Source organism: Agelaius phoeniceus, chromosome Z (genome assembly GCF_051311805.1).
Source record: "Agelaius phoeniceus isolate bAgePho1 chromosome Z, bAgePho1.hap1, whole genome shotgun sequence".
NCBI lineage: Eukaryota > Metazoa > Chordata > Aves > Passeriformes > Icteridae > Agelaius > Agelaius phoeniceus.
In genome coordinates, this window is record NC_135303.1 from 20,577,391 (window position 1) to 20,595,445 (window position 18,055).

Below are 18,055 nucleotides of genomic sequence, written 5' to 3' on the forward strand. Positions count from 1 at the left end.
CGCAAGCGCAGAGGTGCCGCGCAAGCGCGGAGCTCCCCGGGCGGGCGGCGCTTCCCTGGGGCGGCCGCGGGCCGAGGCAGCCGCGCAGGGCCCTGTGGAGCGGTCCAGCCCCCGCCCAGCCGGGCATTGTTCCCGGCCCGTCTCTGCCGGGAAGTTTACAGCCGCGTCCCGGTCCACTGCCTGCCGGGTCGGGGGGGGGCGCGGTGGGGGCAGGGGCCCGGAGCCCCTTTGTCGCCTCCTCCCCGGCGTAAAGCTGCCGGTGAGGTTCAACATGATGGCGGCCGAGGCCACGGGTGAGGAGGGCGGCTCGGGCGTTGTGGCAGGGACGGCGGGAACCGCCGCGGCCGGGGAGCTGGGGCACTGCCCCGCCTTGTGCCGCGGTCGGGCGCCTGAGCCGCAAGGCCCCTTCCTGGTCGGCAGCGGCCCCCCAGGCGGGCCGGATTTGTGCTCAGTTCTGGGGCTGCTGGAGCTGGGCGCTGGGCCAGCCCTTCCAGCGGCCGCTGGGGCTGCCGATCCCGGCTTCCCCCCGCTGCCGCCCCCCCCCGCGTTGGCCGGGGGGCTGGGGACAGTGGACGAGGGAGACTCACTGGACGGGCCGGAGTACGAGGAAGAGGAGGTGGCCATTCCGCTCAACGCGCCCCCCACCAATCAGTGAGTACCCACCGCCCCCGCCTCAATCCTTGTGGGGAGTGGGTACCGCGCCGCCGGGCCCCCACCTCTAGCCGGGGAGACAGTGTATCAAACTCGGCTGGCAGTCTCGCAGAAGTTTTGCGTCCCACCTCTTCACCTTCCCTCCCTCCTCCGGTTCCGTTCCAGCGGGAAGTTTGCTTCAGGGGGACACTGCCCGGGGTCTGTGGAGCGCAGCCCACCCGCAAGACGGGAGAGTGAACGGCGGCAGCAGGGAGGTCGGACTCCTTCCCCTTCACGGGGAGCTGGTCCTCCGGTACTGAGTGGGATCAGCTCACGGGAAAAAGGCGGCTGAATTAGTTTTTTGCAAGTTTTCATAGCAGTACTGCAGAGGCTGCCAGGAAGAGTGAGTTATTCCGATTATCGTTTAAACTACCTGTTGGGGAGACGTTTCCAGTCACTGGTAGCCCCTTCACGGTAGAGTCATAAACTTAATTTCTGTAAATAGAGTAAAAAAAAAACCATCCATGGCATAAAAGATCTAATTTACCATGTCATCATTTTGTGTTGCATTGCTTTCTGTTAAAAAAAAAAAAGAAGATAACTTATATTTTCCATTTCATATAGAAACAGCCAAAGTAATGCCCACTTGTTGGATCTTTTTAAAAATCCAGGCAGTCTTGAGTCATGGATTTAAAAGGAATTAAAATAATTTCCAATTTTAAAAGTGTTAACAGAGGGATATTTTTATAAATGTTTTAACTGCCTTGCTGCTCAGCCAATTTAAAGTTGTTTTCATAAAGGTTATGCTTGGAGAGAGGAGACAGTTGGAATAAACTGTAAACTTATAACTAAATTTTACTGTATTTATCCGTAGATCAGTTTAATTTGGATTCCTTTAGTGCTGGTACTAGAAGGAATCTTCCACTAGAGGCAGACTAGTTCTTTGTTTAAGTTGTGTGAAATATAAGATCAGATAATGTTATATGGAGTCCATGTAATTAGTAAATACTCTTATTACAACCTTTGGATTTCACTATAGAAAATCTGCAGGTTTACTCAAAGCACTCCCAAGGTGTGTGTTAGAATAGAAAATAAACATTTTCTTCCATATCCTTATCATATTCTCCCCAGAGAAGAGAGGCTTACATTTTTTCATTAGTATAATTTCTATAAATATGTTGTTTTTGTAGTTCTTGTGTATAGAGGATAATTTCGGGAATAGCATACAGTCGTATTTAAAGAGACATATGTAGATAGGTCAGAAAGTTAACTAATAATCTGTGTGAAATTTTGGGTTCGTTCTTTATATTCTGTCATAACTTGACTAACAGAGTTAACCTTGGCATTATGTTACATACTCTTACGATTTCAGGAGCCATTGTAATTTTAAGTAGGACATAAAATTATAATAGCCTCTATAACAAGCTTCTCTGAGCTTGTTTTGCAGATTAAAAAAACAAGCCCAAAGCAAACAAAAAAGCTCAAACACAAACCAGACACAATATGAGTTCCTAGTCTTCCAATTTTTAGGCTGTAAAGATGTTACAAATGCTTTTTTAAACATGAGTATGCTTTGAAATAGTGTAAAGTTGTTATTCTTGCTTTCGTAGTAACTAATACAAAGAGATGGGAAATGAAGCACCTGCAGGTTCTGCACTTCCCATGATGGTGTTGTAAATATGGTTTGCTCAGGAAGATCTGGGGAATATATCTTCTTTTAGTGTGTATTCTTTAATATTCAAGCTGTGGCAGGATACTAGCATATAAGACCTTCTCTTTATTCACAAACTCAGAATCTCCCAGTAGGGTTGATTTTTCAATCTTTGATCTGGAGTGAAGCTCATTTGAGGCTTGTCTATTCCGTGTGTGCGTGTGTGTTTTCATTTTTATGGAGCACAGCAGTGGTGTGCTTATGTTGCAGCTTAATGCCAGGTGAGATGCACAGGATACTAGGGAATAAAGGCAACTCTGTGTTTGTTTAGGTCATCTTTTCCCTTGCTTTCTGCCCCATTTGCAGACCTCAGTGACAGAGGCTCAAATAGCAAAAGGAAATGCCTTTGGATTTAATGAATGAATGAATGCTGATTTTTTAATGTATTTGATTTAAAATCTTAGTGTACAAAATTATTTTCCGTCCTAGCATTGCATTAATGTGGCAGGAGCCATTCCAGAATTGCAGCAAAACTGGCATTTTCATATAGTATTTTTTGAGCAGTGCTTATCAGTTTGAAATGGAAATCAGTTGAAATCTGAAAGTGATCAACCACACAAAATGAAATAGACTGTCAAAATACTGTTTGGTTAAAACAAATTTTGCCCAAAGCACATATATTCTTACAGTCACTGTTGGAGTTTGTTCAGGCAACACAATAAGAAAAGACTGAAGATGAAGACAGATAGAGAAATACTGAATAAGAATGGATTGCATTAAAGTAGACCATTTTCCTCATCATACAGTGAAGTTCTAGTATCTTCACATGAGTATTTGAGGTGGCAAGCTGAGAGTTCTGCATTTGTTTCAGTAACTCATGATTTTTTTTTTTTCTGAATAATTGCAGAAGGCCTTTTTCCAGACTAATGAATGAATCTGTTGCACTATAAATTATCAGGAAATAATGTTGGTGTGTTCAGTTAGGTACCTGTATAAAGAAAATTAAATGTGATGTCAATAGATTTTAGTGTGTGAGGTTTCTTTGTTTAGCAGTTAATGTAGTTAGCATAGAATATTGTCTTTATTAGATAATGATTTTCTTCATTAGTTCCTGTTGTGCATGGAAGACAACACCTTATTTTTCAAAAGTCAGTGGGTAGTGCATTCTGGGCTGCTTCCAGCTGGATGTGTGGTGTTAGAAGTAGTCTTAAATGAGTGGTTAAACACAGTGAAACAACATTGTACCTAACCTGCCACAGGAAGTGAAGCAGTAAGTAAACTGAGTGTGTTAGTTCATAAGTAAATGAAAACTTCAGATAAATAAAACCAAAAGTAGGACAGCATTTGAAGCCAGAAGTTTGAGGATGATTTTTCAGTAGTTTAGTCAGTATTTCTAGTTAACATTAGATAATGTAATTTTGTTTGAACTGTAATTAGAATCAGTTGACATGCTCTTTATTTAGTTTTTGTTTTGTGTCATTGATTGAGTCCCATAATACCAGTGTGGGACTTGGGCAGTTCATTTACTAGCCTACCCGATTGAGAAGTGTAATACTGTACTGTGTTTTTTCAAGCTTTTTTGTCTATATGTTCTGTGGTTGTGAAGGGAAGACGAACACAAATTTTCTAGTGAGGGCTTAGGTCTCTTCAGAATAGGACTCCATATTTTGGTTCAAGCATAAAATTGTAAAATTCCCATAGTAGTTTCCCAGTTTCTTTCATATCTTTCTCCCCAGAAAAATAAGCGTCTTGTAATATGTCTTGCTGGTAGGCATAGTGGAAGAGAGGAGAAGGCATCTTGTTTTAACATAGTCTTTGTGCTGCACATAAGTATTGCAGGGTTGATTCCTCAGTGTCCCTCCAGAGTATGGTCAGTACTAGTAAAATGTTCAGAGCTTGACAGAGTTTATACACTTGACCTGCTTTATTTACTTTTATGCACTATTTAAAGACTGAAAGTGGTCTTTAATAGTTTTTATTTTTATATAAAATACCTGCTCTATCATTCTTGTTAGTGATACAGCAGAAAAAGGTTTCTGTTATTAAATTGTAATATATTTAATATCTAATATATTTAAATGTTATTATCTTTTAATCATATTTAGTGCTGAAGGTGGTGAGGAGTAATCAGCATGGATTTATAATAGGAAAATTGTGCTTAACCAACCTAAGAGCCTTCTGTGATGTAGTCATTGACTTGGGGGAGAAAGGGAGAGAGTTTTCCATAACTTTGGTAAGGCTTTTGACACTGTCTTCCGTAGTCTTCTTGCAGACAGACTGACAGAGTATTGGTTAGGTTAAAGGACATGAGGTGCATTGAAAACTGGTTGAATGACTAGGAACAGAGCATGATGATCAGCAGCTCAAAGTCCAGATAGAAGCAAATTACTGGGGGTATTGCCTAGGGTGCCTTCATGGCCCAGTACTGTGACCTGCTTAGACAGAGTGCATGCACCCTTAGCAAGTTCACAGATAATGCAAAATTGAAAGAGGAGAAGCTGAAACATCAGGTAGTTGTGCTGACATCCAGAGTGATGTGGACAGTCTGGAGAATTGGGCTGTGGGAGAGCTTGTGTAGTTAGACAAAGGAAACACAGAGCTCTGGCACTAGGGAGTAGTAACCCTAAGCACGTGGTGGGGCTAAACAGCTGTAAAGCAGCTCTGCAGAGAAGCATGTGGGCGTGAGGATGTGAACAAAGCCAGCAGTGTGCCTGTGTGGCAAAACTTCACACGTGCTTTTCCCACATGTAAAAAGGAAATATGTAAATAAAGATTTGGTTGTACAGTGTGACATGCTTCTACACGTAATACCAGCTGCCTCCTTCCATATAGTAAATTCACCATCTACTGCCTTTTTGTGAATGGCTTGTTCCTTGCATGGGTCTTGTGGTGTTGAGGGCCAGAAGCTGTACAGCTATACTGCAAACTTGCTAAATGCATTCCTCCTGACAGTAGAAAGGGTTGGCTGGGCCTAATGGGGCTGGTGTGACTACCCAGCATCTTCCATGGAGCATGGGAAAATATAGGGATCTCTTGTTTGTGTGTGGACCAGAGGTCACAGCTCTGACTGCAGTGCAGCTCATTCCATGAGGTTCATGACTTGACATATGGTTGTCAGCCACTCAGTGTGGCGGTGGTATAGGCACCATTCTTCTGCGCACCTGTATGTTGCATGTATGGATATAGAAGCTCTTTGTAATATTGTATCTTTGTTTTGTCTGCATGTTGTATTTAAACTGTCATAGATAGAGTTGGAGTTCTGAACATGTTGTTTTTGAAATAAACTGGCAGATGGGAGTATTTTCATGCACAGTTTTGACAGTTTTCTGAAACATGGAAGCCTTTTACTGGTATTCTCTTAGAAACAAAATAAAGAACAATTACACAAGTTTCTTAAAGCAGGCAAGTTATAACAGGTAGTGACAGAAAAAAAACACCTTAATTACAATCTATAATTGATAGGACATTTTATAGTTGAATAATTTTATAACATATGCTTGCAAGGCTACTTACTCTCTTTCAATGCATGTTATAACAGTAACTGCATTATTAGAGTACTAGCTGTGATTCAAAGTGTCATTGAGTTATGTTTGCTCAAAACACAATGAAAGGAGTGGATTGTCAGCATTTAAAAAAATGCAGAGGTAATTTTAGAAATACAGAAGTGTTCCTAGGTAGGATCAGGCAAACAAGCAGAGGTGACTGATGAGAAATTATAGGGACCTTGTCTTTGGCAATGATGGAGGATGTACATCTAAGTAGTAGTGAGTTAGAATTTTGAGTGTAAGCGCTTGTAAGTCACAGTCATTTGGCAACTGATTTATGATAAGCTAGGCAGGTTTTTCATGTGATACCTTCACATCCAAACTTTAATTCATTTCATGAGATTTATAGTGCACCATACATAGCAATTCCTTTTGCATCCATTAAGAATCTCTGTGGTTGGCATCACTTTGGACTGAAAACAATAAATTTGAAATTTTTTTGATTGCAAAATATTTAAGTTGTAAATCTTGACGTAGAAAACTCAGAGGGAGAGGTGGTTTCCTGTGATGTGTTTTTGCCGAAATACTCAGGCTTCATTCAACTACCTGATTGGAGCTTAAAACCAAAGGATCTGGGGGTCACTTTATTTCATTTCAGAAATGATGGTAGCCTGTTTATTTCCTTCAGAGTGTTCTGTGTTCTATTCTCTGATGAAATTAGGAGTATGGCTAACTCTGTAGTTTACTCATTTCTGTTCTACTTTCTTTGGATAGAGCTGACTATTGGATGGATCTTCCTTTGTTAAGCAGCGTAAGAGATGTTAAAATCTTTCATTAGTGCTCATTAGATTAGTCAATACCCTTAAATGAGATTGAGTACTGCAGTTTTGTAAAACAATGTTTGCTGTTTGCTATCAAAGTCCTTGAAGATTATGATGGGAAGTTGCAGAATGTATCTTTCTATAATACTGAAAACTGGTGATAGCAGGATGGGTTATAAGACATTGATTCTGACAGTGATGTCTTTCAGTGCTCCTAGTTTATATATTATGTGAATAAACTGTTTTTATGGATTGATGAAACTGCGCTTTGAAAAAATGCAGTTATTTCTTGACAACTGTTATGCATACTCTAAAGGTATTATACAAGTTTGCACTTCAGTGTGTATCCTATTTTTTTAAAGATATGTAAAATCTACAGAGCTTTCCTGAGGATGTCACTTGAACTGTTTTCTCATGTCATTGCTCAATATTGACTTCTTTACTGTCGTTTGTATTAAATTTAGTGTTAATACTTATTTCTGTGGCTAGTACCATACAGTAATTTGGTACATTACATTAATGCAGAGTGAGCTGTAAAATACAGTGGTTTTTTGCATCAGAAGTTAACATTTTATATATAGGCTCAGTGACACTGAATTTATTTGCACTCAGAAGTTAACTTAATATTTTTATTTCCAAAACCAAACTTTTCCTTAAATGTTTTACCAGGTAATAAATGTCTCCTGGTACACTTGATATAAAAGTGTTGAATGGGACAAAATATAGCCTGTTCAGTGTTAGAGGATGTGGCATATACCAATATATATATATTGCCATCACCAGGAAGGAGGGTGTCTTTTTTGTTTGAAGCTCCTGGACTGAGAATTGGGGCACCTAAATTTGTGCTGTTGTTGTTAGAAATCCTGGTCCTTTACAGAAAAATTCTTTTATTTGCATCTGCTCCTGCCTTTCTATTTATTCTGTAAATTTTTTTGTGTAATTTACATTCTTATTGAGACTCCCACGTCTTCATTTTGAAATTGTGCCTTTCTTTAAATTTGGCATTTTAATGCAATGTGTCTCTCAATAGAATTATTTTCCTTAAGTGTGTAATAAATAGGAACAAATAAAAGCTCAATGAATCTGTTATTAGTCTAGAATAGATTTCATGAAATGGAATGTTGGTTTCTTCATCAGGGAAGTTTCTTGGGTCTTTGAGGAGTTATATACTTCATGAAAGTCAGTCTGTCCAGGAAAGCAATGCCCAGTTGTGACATGTTGGGAGCACACTCACTCAGGTTTCAGCTGTGCTGGGCACACTGACACACAGAATATTTAATCTTACTTACTTGATAATCAGCTGTCTTTGTTTTGCTTCATTTCCTAAAAGACCCTCTTCCTCGGGAAGGCGTGACCACTTCTTTGTGACGGTCTCTGAACGACAGATTTCTGTTCATGAATGAAGCTGCTTTGCTCTGGAATGGAATGACACAGGCTCTTGCTAATTTAACTAGGTCTGCAGCAGTTGCAAGTTTTAAATGTTGTACAGACACAACAGTGCTTCTACTGGTTTAGCTTGTTTTGATCAGGGTGAGGAAGAGAAACAAAGGGGAGCAATACGAGCAAGCACCTAGTTTTGTCAGGTTAAACACTATTTATGCTTGTGCTGCTCCTACTGGTGAAATGGTGTTTTTTGGTTTGGTTTATCAAGGTTTTGTTCTGATAAAAGCTCTCAAAGGTTTTTTTCCATTTCATAGAAAAAAATTGCTTTTGTTAAGATTTTATCAACAGCTCAACTTTTAGTTTTTTAAAATTTTGAAGCTGTATGCTGTGAAATATTTGATATTTTTGCATATATTGGTTCAAAAGATCATTTACATATCTTCTAAATTGCATGTTTGTGAATCTTACGAAACAGTCTGAAGTGTTAGAACTAAATGGTATGTGATCTGAAGTGGTGAAGGATTTTAATTGTGTAAAACACTGGCTGTTTTGAAGCTGACAGTTTCTGAGTGTAAAAATTACAGGTTTAATCAAGCAAAATTAGGTGGAGGAGCTAATGAATTATTGCAATATATACCTCTGAACCATGCTGTTGCTTGGTAAAGGTAATGAGAACAATGGCTGTCTTTGAAAACTGCTCTCTATCACTACTTTCTTGAAAAAAGAAAAAGTTATTCTTGATCATTTGAAGTAGAATAAGTGTTCTGACAAAGGCTGTATAAATAAACTAAGAAAGGTGATTGCTTGAATGGCAGCAGTAGATTAAAGATTTCCTTTGTCATATTTTGCAGTCTGTGATTGCCATGTATCAGCACTTACTTTTGATTGAGAGAGTGCACATTGTGATTAGGAAAGTTGATTTTGGGGCTGGATGGTGGCCTCGTGACTGCTGTCCAGTTCTTTACTGGCTTTGCTGCTGCAGCAGCATCACTGAGGAACAGTCTGAAAGAATTCACTTCTCCATTTGTGCTTTTGGAATACTGAGCCTGAACTGACATCTTTGTAGGCTTAAAATATAGTAATTCCAAGCTAGGTCAGTCACCTCAGTTTCTGTTTTTGTAAAGTAAACAAGTTAGGGAGGAGATAAAAACTATGATATGTGTAGAGTTTCTGCCTCTTAGGGTTGTTCCTTGGCAAAAGTAGGTTATCTGGAAAACTCTGCTATGTTAAAAATACTGTTTTTGGAAATGAGTCAGCTAGGAGCTTGAACTTGTAGCAATGTGATTCACAAAGTTTCGGAGTTATATGGGTTTTGACTGAAAGATTTTCTTCCTTTCACAGGTCTATTTTCTGAAAGTAAACAAAACCCTTAAGTTCTAAGGATGCTCATTGTTACTCTTTTTCAGGTGGTATCATGGAAAACTTGACAGAACAATTGCAGAAGAACGTCTTCGACAAGCGGGAAAACCTGGAAGTTACCTTATTCGAGAGAGTGATCGGAGACCAGGTTCATTTGTGCTTTCATTCCTTAGTAAAACAAATGTCAATCATTTTAGGTGAGAATTAAGTGTTTTATTTTGAATACTGTGATCTATCTACTTTTTGTTTCAGAACAAAATAAAGTGAACAATGATTGCATTATAATGCAGTATTTTTGGCTCTTAATGCTTTAATTGTACAGCTTTTTACTTGTGTTTGATTGTTTTAAATCATGCTACTTTAAAATTACTTTGTAGGGTGAAGAACCGAAGTGTGAGGAAACCAAAAATATCTGGATAGAGAAGCTTGCCTAAAGTGGTTTGAATAGACTTAAAGCACCATGCAGGTTTCATTAGTCAGTGAAGGAGATTGTTTTGTGTCTGTTCCATAGTAATCATTGTAGTTATCACAGTTAAAGTGTTAGCACGTCTGGTTGCTTCCTTAATTTTGAGGGGAAAAAAATCCACCCCAAACAAACAAACACTCCCCAAAACAAACAAAAAGCCCCCAAACAAACAAAAAAAAGCCCAAAGCAAAAGCCACCAATAGATTATATGTTTAGTAATTGAAAGATTTGCTGGAAACAGCTTTCAGCATATGTCCGGAGCGTTGTTTTCTGACTTCTGTTGCAGTGTTATATGCTTATGAGCTTGGACTTAATATCTGAAGATTCATCTTTGTATGCAGTTTACATTACTTCTTGGGAGAAACAGCTTAATTCAAATTATCCATTAACTACTGAAATGGTTGTGTGAGCTTTTTCCCATTAGATATAAATTTTTTTAATTGCGTTTCAGGAGATACTTTGATTATTCCAAAGTGATTTTTAAACTTTTAATATGGATGCTAAACTAACTGTAACAAAATGACTAATTTTTGATGTTGTTTGTTTTCTGCATTGTATAGTTTTGAAGTGTAGTAATTTTTTGTTAAAGTACTTTGCTACTTTGTTCATTTTATGCCTATTATAAAAGGTGTTTGTTGTGCATGATACAAGTAATAATGCTGTTGTGTAGTAGTGCATTATTTCAGTTTTCCAGGATGTTCACGCTTACTTTTTAAAATTTTATTTCATTTAGTTCTGGCATATGTGCTCTCTTTTTCTGTGAATCAGCACTTTCTTTAGATAAAAAACTGGTGGCTCATAAAATATATGTATGAATATTTTTGATAAAATATTCATTACAGATATTTTATTTTTGATAAAATATTCATTAGGTTTATTTACATGTTTACAGAGGGCCTGTAATACTGTATTTTGCTGAATATAGGCACTGTTTTAAGAAATAAACATGATGATAATCTCCTTTTCTTAAAAAAAAAATTGGTAGCAAAATTCTTTCTTATGTCAAGCTTCTGGTCTTATTTTTAACAGGATTATTGCCATGTGTGGAGACTATTACATTGGTGGGCGTCGCTTTGCTTCGCTCTCAGACCTGATTGGGTATTACAGTCATGTGTCCTGCTTGCTGAAAGGGGAAAAGCTCTTATTTCCAGTAGCACCGCCAGAGGCAAGTAAAAAAAATTCCTGAAGACTAACTTACTAAAATGTTTGTAACTTTAATCACTATTCAAAATTTTCTTTGGGAAAAAAACTTTAGAAAGTTTCCTGTTGTTTGGCATAGGCATACGTGGTACTATAGGGAGTATAAAAATGCAGTTTTACTGATACAAAATAATGATGAAAAAAAAAATTTAATAAAAATACATAATGAGGAAGATAAAGGTATTGCAGTTATTGCACAATGTAGTAACATCATTTTAAGTAGACAGAGAAAACAAGACAATACTGAGCTCTTGTAATAAAGAGCACTGTTACTGTGTAACTATCACTGTTCTGTCTCATTTTGGATATCTAACAATAGTTTCAAAATGCATCCTGAAGATAACCAAGGTTTCTTTCACATGCCCATCCTTAATACAACAAAAGTAATTAAAATGAAAAAAAAGCACTGCAAAATATCCCCTGTAACAAAACCCAAAACCTGAATAAAGATGTTTCTGAATGTTAAAATTCGGGATGTTATTTCCGCTCTAAGCGAAAAAAAATTTAAAGTAAGTGCTCTTAGTTCAACAAGTTACAAGTTTCTAGTTGACAGTGGTTTTGAGATTTGGAAATAAACTGGCAAGGCGGATATAAGTGGTGTTCTTTACCTCAGAATAGCATAAGGCTGGGGAAAAAGATTCTACCGTATAGAGTATACAGTACAGAGTATAGAGAATAAACCATTGCTCTTTTTTAAACTCTAGCCTGTGGAAGACAGAAGGAGAGTTCGAGCAATTCTACCTTACACCAAAGTGCCAGAAACTGATGAAATAAGGTATGTTTAAGTAACAGCACCAGCTGTGAAATTCTCAAGAGTACTCATAAATAGTAATAATTCAGGTAGGTGTTCTTATGCAAGTATTTTCCAGTTGCATCTTAAACTTGACGTGGTTAGATTAACAGATTATATCTCTCTGTTCTTTGGTTGGAAATAAGAATAAGACATTTTGTTCTTGGTATATTTGCTTGTATTAATTGAATGGAAGGTACATAAAGGTACACAGAATTAAAATGTTATGATTTTGAAATATGTTTTATAAAGCCCTAGATTTTTACCAAAAGAATAAATTTATGTGTCAGAGAATTCTGTATGGAAATGCCTTATCTGAGTATGTGAAAGAAATGAGCTGGCTTTTTTCTGAACTGACACAGAACTATTAGATGTGTAGCTGAGGGAAACAATTCAGATCACTAGAAAGAGAAAGTGGTCCTTGACTACTTACAAATTTAATAACGGAAGAAGTGAGTCTTTCAATAGAAGACCATTTTCTGGTTACTTGGGATTGATACTGCTTTTTTGTGATAATTTTTTTCCAGCTGCAAAAATAGGAAGATTTGAAAGTGATTTGTGGTGATTTCTAATCTCTCTAATGCGACAGATTTCATAAACTGATGTAATACACCAGTTGAATTGGGAATTTTCTTAGGTTTAAGATTATTATCTTAAAATGTAGAGAAAAGTATGAGAGTTTTATATCCTCATTTGGATGGAAATTTATTCCAGGACTCACAGTCCAATCTGATCCTTTAAAGGATGATATGAGGATATTTGTTTTTGTAATCATGCGTTTTACTAAGGTGATAGACTGGGAACAGGCTCTCTAATGGCACATTGCAACTAAGGCTTCCTATTCTGTGTGAGAACAACAAAAAAGAATCTTTTACGTGTCTTATTGCACATATCAGCTTAAGAGGAAATAGCATTTTATTGTTTGCTATCGTAACAAAAATTAGAGGCAATTAAACCTTTTCTTCCTCTTTTAAGATAGAGCTGAAATGCAGAGTTGGTGTTTTGATGTCTAGATGTCTAAAATAGTTCAGTTCATGGCATAGCTGAGACCAGAGTTCTCAAGTTTGTTCTAGATTGAATTAATATGCTCTTGAAGTAATTATGTATTTCAGAGAATTTTGACTTAGAATTTTAATATCATAGTAAATATTTCTTAAGTTTGAAGTATTACTGAGTTAATTTCAACATGTCTTCCGTGCAGTAACTATGCAGTGATGGAGGGTGCTTTTGTTGTTTGTTACCTGTTAAAGCAGTTGAATTTATTCTTCGTTTTCAATAGTAGTTTGTTGAGTTTTGTTTTTTCTGTTAGCCTACTTCAAATGAGAGCCGTGCCATAGACATTTGCTATGAAATTTTTAATAGCAATGGTAGTTAATGAGCTTCATTATTTATTGTTTTTCCTGTACCTTGATGCATCATGAAACATGGTTAAAAATTCTGTGTTGCAGTGAAGGGTTTTCATGTGACCTGAGTTTGTGTTCTTAATATTTAAGGAGTAACTTACACTAGTCTCCAGAAATGAAAACTCCCTTAGACCAGGTGCTGGGTCCTGCACTTTGGCCACAATAAACCCTCTGCAGGGCTAGAAAGCTGCCCAATGGAAGTGGACCTCTGGGTGCTGTTCAGCAGCTGGCTGAAGATGAGCCAGCTGTGCCCTGGTGGCCAAGAGAGTCAAGGGCATCCTGACTTGGATCAGCAGTGCTGTAGCTAGTAGGACTAAGAAAGTGATTCTTTCCCTGTGCTTGACACTGGTGAGGCCACACCTTGAGAACCATGTCCAGTTCTGGGCCATTCAAGGAAAGACATTGAGGTCCTGAAGTGTATCCAGAGAAGGGTAATGGAACTGGTAAAATGTCTGGAGTATAAGTCCTGTTAGGAACAGCTGCAGGGCCTCAGTCTGGGGAAAAGGAGTCTCAAGGGAGATCTCATTGCTCTCTACAGCTCCCTAAAAGAAGCATGTAGCCAGATAGGGTTCAGTCTCTTCTGCCAGGCAACCAGTGGCAGGATAAGAGAACATAATCTTAAACGTAATCTTAAAGCCACCTAAACAGGGTGGCTTTAGGTTGGTCATTAGGGGAAAATTTTTCACAGAAAGGGTGATTAGACATTGAAATGCTGCCCATGGAGGTGGTGGAATCACTGTCTCGGAAGTTTATAGAAAGACTGGATGTTGCACTTAGTGCCATTGTCTGGTTGACATGTGGTATTTGGTAGTAGGTTGGCCTTAGCAATATCAGGGGTAATTTCCAACCCATTTGATTCTGTGATTCTCTGATTCTGAATGTTAATGCTTCTTATGCTTGTAGCTAATTGCATGGCATCTCTGATAACTGCTCTGTATTCTCTTTTCATCGCTTGTCGTTATATGTGAGAACATAATGAATAGGTATTCCACAACTTGCATTATGCAAGGTAATTTTTCAATGAAAGGAATATTACTTTCTTATAGACTGCTAAGGGTTATTTTGCTTGTGTTGCATATTTGATCTCTCTTGATAAAAGAACAATATTACTGTATTTTAATATTGCTGTGTTATTTTTGTTTTACACATTAGCACAGTTTGAAGTTGAGAGCACTGAAGTATATATTAGATACTAAACATAAATCAAAAGTATGAAAACTTGTATATGGTAGCTACTTAACTGTGAGGAAAAATACACATGTGCTTGGAATATCAGTTCCTGCATTTTTTACCAATAGGTTTTCCCAAATATTTTATGGGAATTATACCCAAGAATTCATTGTGTTCATTAAACTTTAAATTATGATTGTATCTCTGATTTAAATCTTGCTGTAACCTTCTTCAGTTTCCTTAAAGGAGACATGTTTATTGTCCATAATGAATTGGAAGATGGCTGGATGTGGGTTACAAACCTAAGGACAGATGAACAAGGTCTTATTGTGGAGGACCTGGTAGAAGAAGTGGTAAGTAATTTTTGTATTTAAATTTCTTAAATGAATGGGATTTTTTTATAAAATAATCCTGGACAAAAACTAGTGACATTTAATTGCCTGTTTTCTAATTGTGTACTTTTCTGAACCTAGTAAATTCATCTAGTAGTTCTAAAAAACTAAACCATACCTTTAAGCATAGTTTATTATCAAAAAATGTTTATTCATGTGTTGTCCAAAGATAAGTGCAAATGAATAGTACTGTAAATTTACTAGGCAGTTCCCTAAAATCTACTGTACTGGTGAAGAATCGTTCAATTGCATTTCTTTTTTGCAATTGCCATGAAAAGTTCGCTAACTCAACAGAATGTAATTTTGCATTGTGGTAGATCTTTCTCTTTATTCTAGGATGAAATTTGGGTTAAAAATTTATTGGTGAGAAGAAAAACAAGAAAAAGATTTTTTTATAATATCTTCTCACACAGTATGTTTGTTTTGCCAATAGCAATGTTATTTGAGATGCTTCTGATTGATTCCTGTGTCAGGATGTGAATAGCTAAACTGAAGTGACAATACTAGACTGTTGATCTGTAGACTGATAGGTCAGTGGTAATTTAACGTTAGGAAGGCTGAGAAGGTTGAAACTTTCTAAAAAGTTACCACCTCTAAAGGATTTGGATCGTGAATGAAGTAATCATCAGAAATAACATTTTTGCTGAATTTTCACCTAATGAATGAAGAGGAAAGCTTTTCATAGAGCTGCAGCAAGTCTTTTAGGTAAAAAATGCCTCAGATATCTAAAGGTCATTTTTTTTCTACAGAAGGTCTTAACTTATGACTTTTTTTTAAATTGAGTTGTACTGTTGTTATTCACTTGATATGTTAATTTTCTCATAGGGAAGAGAAGAAGATCCCCATGAAGGCAAAATGTAAGGATTTTTGTTTCATTGTTTGAAAGTAATCATAATTATTTGTCAAGTTCCACTGTGAGATTTCTAAGTTTTTGAGAAAGTGACCAAAGAGATTTATTTTTTTAATCTCAAGACTTCTTTATATACTAGCTGCTGCAGATGCAGAGATAATTAATGTGAAAAAGTCCTGTAATGGACTTTTGGTAGAATTACCATCTCTGGAGGGATTTAGAAGGTGTGTAGGTGTGGTACTTGGTGACATTGGTTTGGTGATGGCCTTTGCAGTGCTATGTTAAGGATTGGATGTGATGATCAACAGTATTTTCCAATGTTCTGTACAATTCTGTGATTCTTATAATGCTTAAAGTTTGAAGAAAAAGTCACAGGACTGTGACTATTCTTCCTTCTGTTTACTTAAATACTTAAAAAAAGATTTAAAAATTCAACTTAGAATCAGTAGTGTGTTGATATGTCTGTTAATAGATTACATTCACAAGTGAAGATGAGTGGCAGATAGTTGTGAAAAATGTCTAGTGCCTCGATGAATTATCTGATGTCCTCATTTGTTTGTCATATTTGTGCTTGCTGTTTTTGCTGTTTCCCACTTTCCAAGAGGCTGGTGGCAGAAGGAGGCATTTCAGTGGTCTATTTGGTTTATTGAGTTCTGCTAGTAATTTGGCAGTATGGATGTCTTCAAATGTGAAAATTTCATATTTGGAAAGTAGCTTGTAGTGGATGTATGGAGCTTTGATTCTGTCTTTCAGATGTTGTTTACCTTTCAGAGGAATCCATATTAATATCTGAAGATAGTATAGAAAGAAAGCCAGAAATCGGGTTTTTCTTTTATAAGCACCATATCTTTAGCTTTCCTTTAAATACAAATTATTAAGTTGTATTGTGTCAAGCTTTTCTGAATACTCGTAAGTATCATGCCAAAACTAGGCAGAGGCTGTGAACTTTTGTCGGGTACTACTCTGACACAAGACTCTGGGAAAGTACAAGGTGTTAGATCAAAGCAGTTTATATTCATTAATCTAACAAAGCTAGGTTTTGTTTCCACAGCTCTGGCAAATTTGAGTTTGAGGTTTTCTGTGTATAACTTCTTGTTTGAGCTTCAGATTTCATGATGCTAGTACATTGCTGTATGACTTCAAATAATGCCTGTGAAATTACCTACTTTTTGGACAATTCATATCAATCTCTAAACTCACTTGTATTTGAACATCAGCTACAAGTGTTTTATTGAAGTAATTTATTTATATACCTATTAGTGTTAGTCTTTCATGTTGTTGGGAGGAGAGAATAATTAAGTAGCATGGACATTGATTGTCTCATCCATATATATTGGGTCTTTTTAAATAAAGATTAATTCATAGGTGCCAGAGCCTTGGATGTCAGCATAACCACAAAAGAGAGCTGGTAGTTTTGCTTTCTAATTTTTCTCTTCATCTTTGTTAAGATGGTTCCATGGGAAGATCTCCAAGCAAGAAGCTTACAATTTGCTGATGACAGGTATGTGTATTTCTGATGTGAAATACAATGATAGTGAAATGGCACAAAGTGATCCTGTTAATATTAAACTATGGCAAAACTTCCTTCTATGTCTAAACATAAATGAGTGTTTTAGATTCTCCAATCCCTCTGGGTGCTACCTCAGTAGAATACTACATTGGATGAAAACTTTCATGGCTATCAGTACTGAGTATGTTATCAAGTAAAGTTAATCTAAAAAATTTTTATTTAATTAATTTTTAAATTGTTTTATGTGGAATCAATTATTTCACTTTCATAAGGCAAGTATTTCTTTAGTTGAAAACAGTACTTCTGACTCATATTGTTTAATACCCTACTTTAAATATTGACACAGAGATTTGAAAATGTTATCAAACATTTTTTTGTATGATGTTTTAAAGAGATTGCAAAGATATGGCTAGGTTGCAGGCTACAGTGGAACCATTTTTCATTAATTCTGGTGGCTTAGTACTAGTTCTTCTAGTCTGAGATCACTACTGGAATTTATCTTTATAGGGTTTGTATCTCTTCAGGTGTGCAGTTCTTTCTAGTTTATGTAGAAGTAGATTTTGTAAGGGTTTACATATATCACTAAGAAAAATAACACTGTTATGATATCCTTTCAGTTGGTCAGGTGTGCAGTTTCCTCGTGAGGCCTTCAGATAATACTCCTGGTGATTATTCACTTTATTTCCGGACCTGTGAAAATATTCAGCGTTTTAAAATATGTCCAACATCAAACAATCAATTTATGATGGGAGGCAGATACTATAATAGGTGAGTTCTTATGGCAAAAGGAATTGTGCATATTTTGTGCTTGCATAAATTGCTCCTGATAATTATTTACTACTATGATTTTAAGACTGTAGTTTCCTTTATACTAAATATTTTCTCTAATTTCCATAGTAGTTACTTCTGACTGAGCAGATTCTTACAGCTTAAATAACCTAAGTG

At 37.0% G+C, this 18,055-nt stretch overlaps 1 protein-coding gene across 5 annotated transcripts in view; it reads left to right on the forward strand.

Annotated features, from left to right (window-relative positions):
- The first annotated feature begins 20 nt into the window (after positions 1 to 20).
- The window catches only part of RASA1 (RAS p21 protein activator 1), a 45,638-nt gene continuing 27,603 nt past the window's right edge, over positions 21 to 18,055 (forward strand). Inside the window, exons 1-8 of one of the 5 annotated variants that reach the window (XM_054651713.2) lie at positions 21 to 293; positions 9,377 to 9,526; positions 10,825 to 10,960; positions 11,700 to 11,770; positions 14,594 to 14,711; positions 15,576 to 15,607; positions 17,049 to 17,101; positions 17,728 to 17,878. In XM_054651713.2, coding sequence (XP_054507688.1) covers positions 10,835 to 10,960; positions 11,700 to 11,770; positions 14,594 to 14,711; positions 15,576 to 15,607; positions 17,049 to 17,101; positions 17,728 to 17,878 — 551 coding nt within the window. In that variant the 5' untranslated portion in view covers positions 21 to 293; positions 9,377 to 9,526; positions 10,825 to 10,834. Of the gene's footprint in view, positions 652 to 7,903; positions 8,042 to 9,376; positions 9,527 to 10,824; positions 10,961 to 11,699; positions 11,771 to 14,593; positions 14,712 to 15,575; positions 15,608 to 17,048; positions 17,102 to 17,727; positions 17,879 to 18,055 lie in introns of those variants that run through there. The other 4 variants (XM_077171839.1, XM_054651712.2, XM_054651710.2 and 1 more) reach the window with 4 other exon arrangements.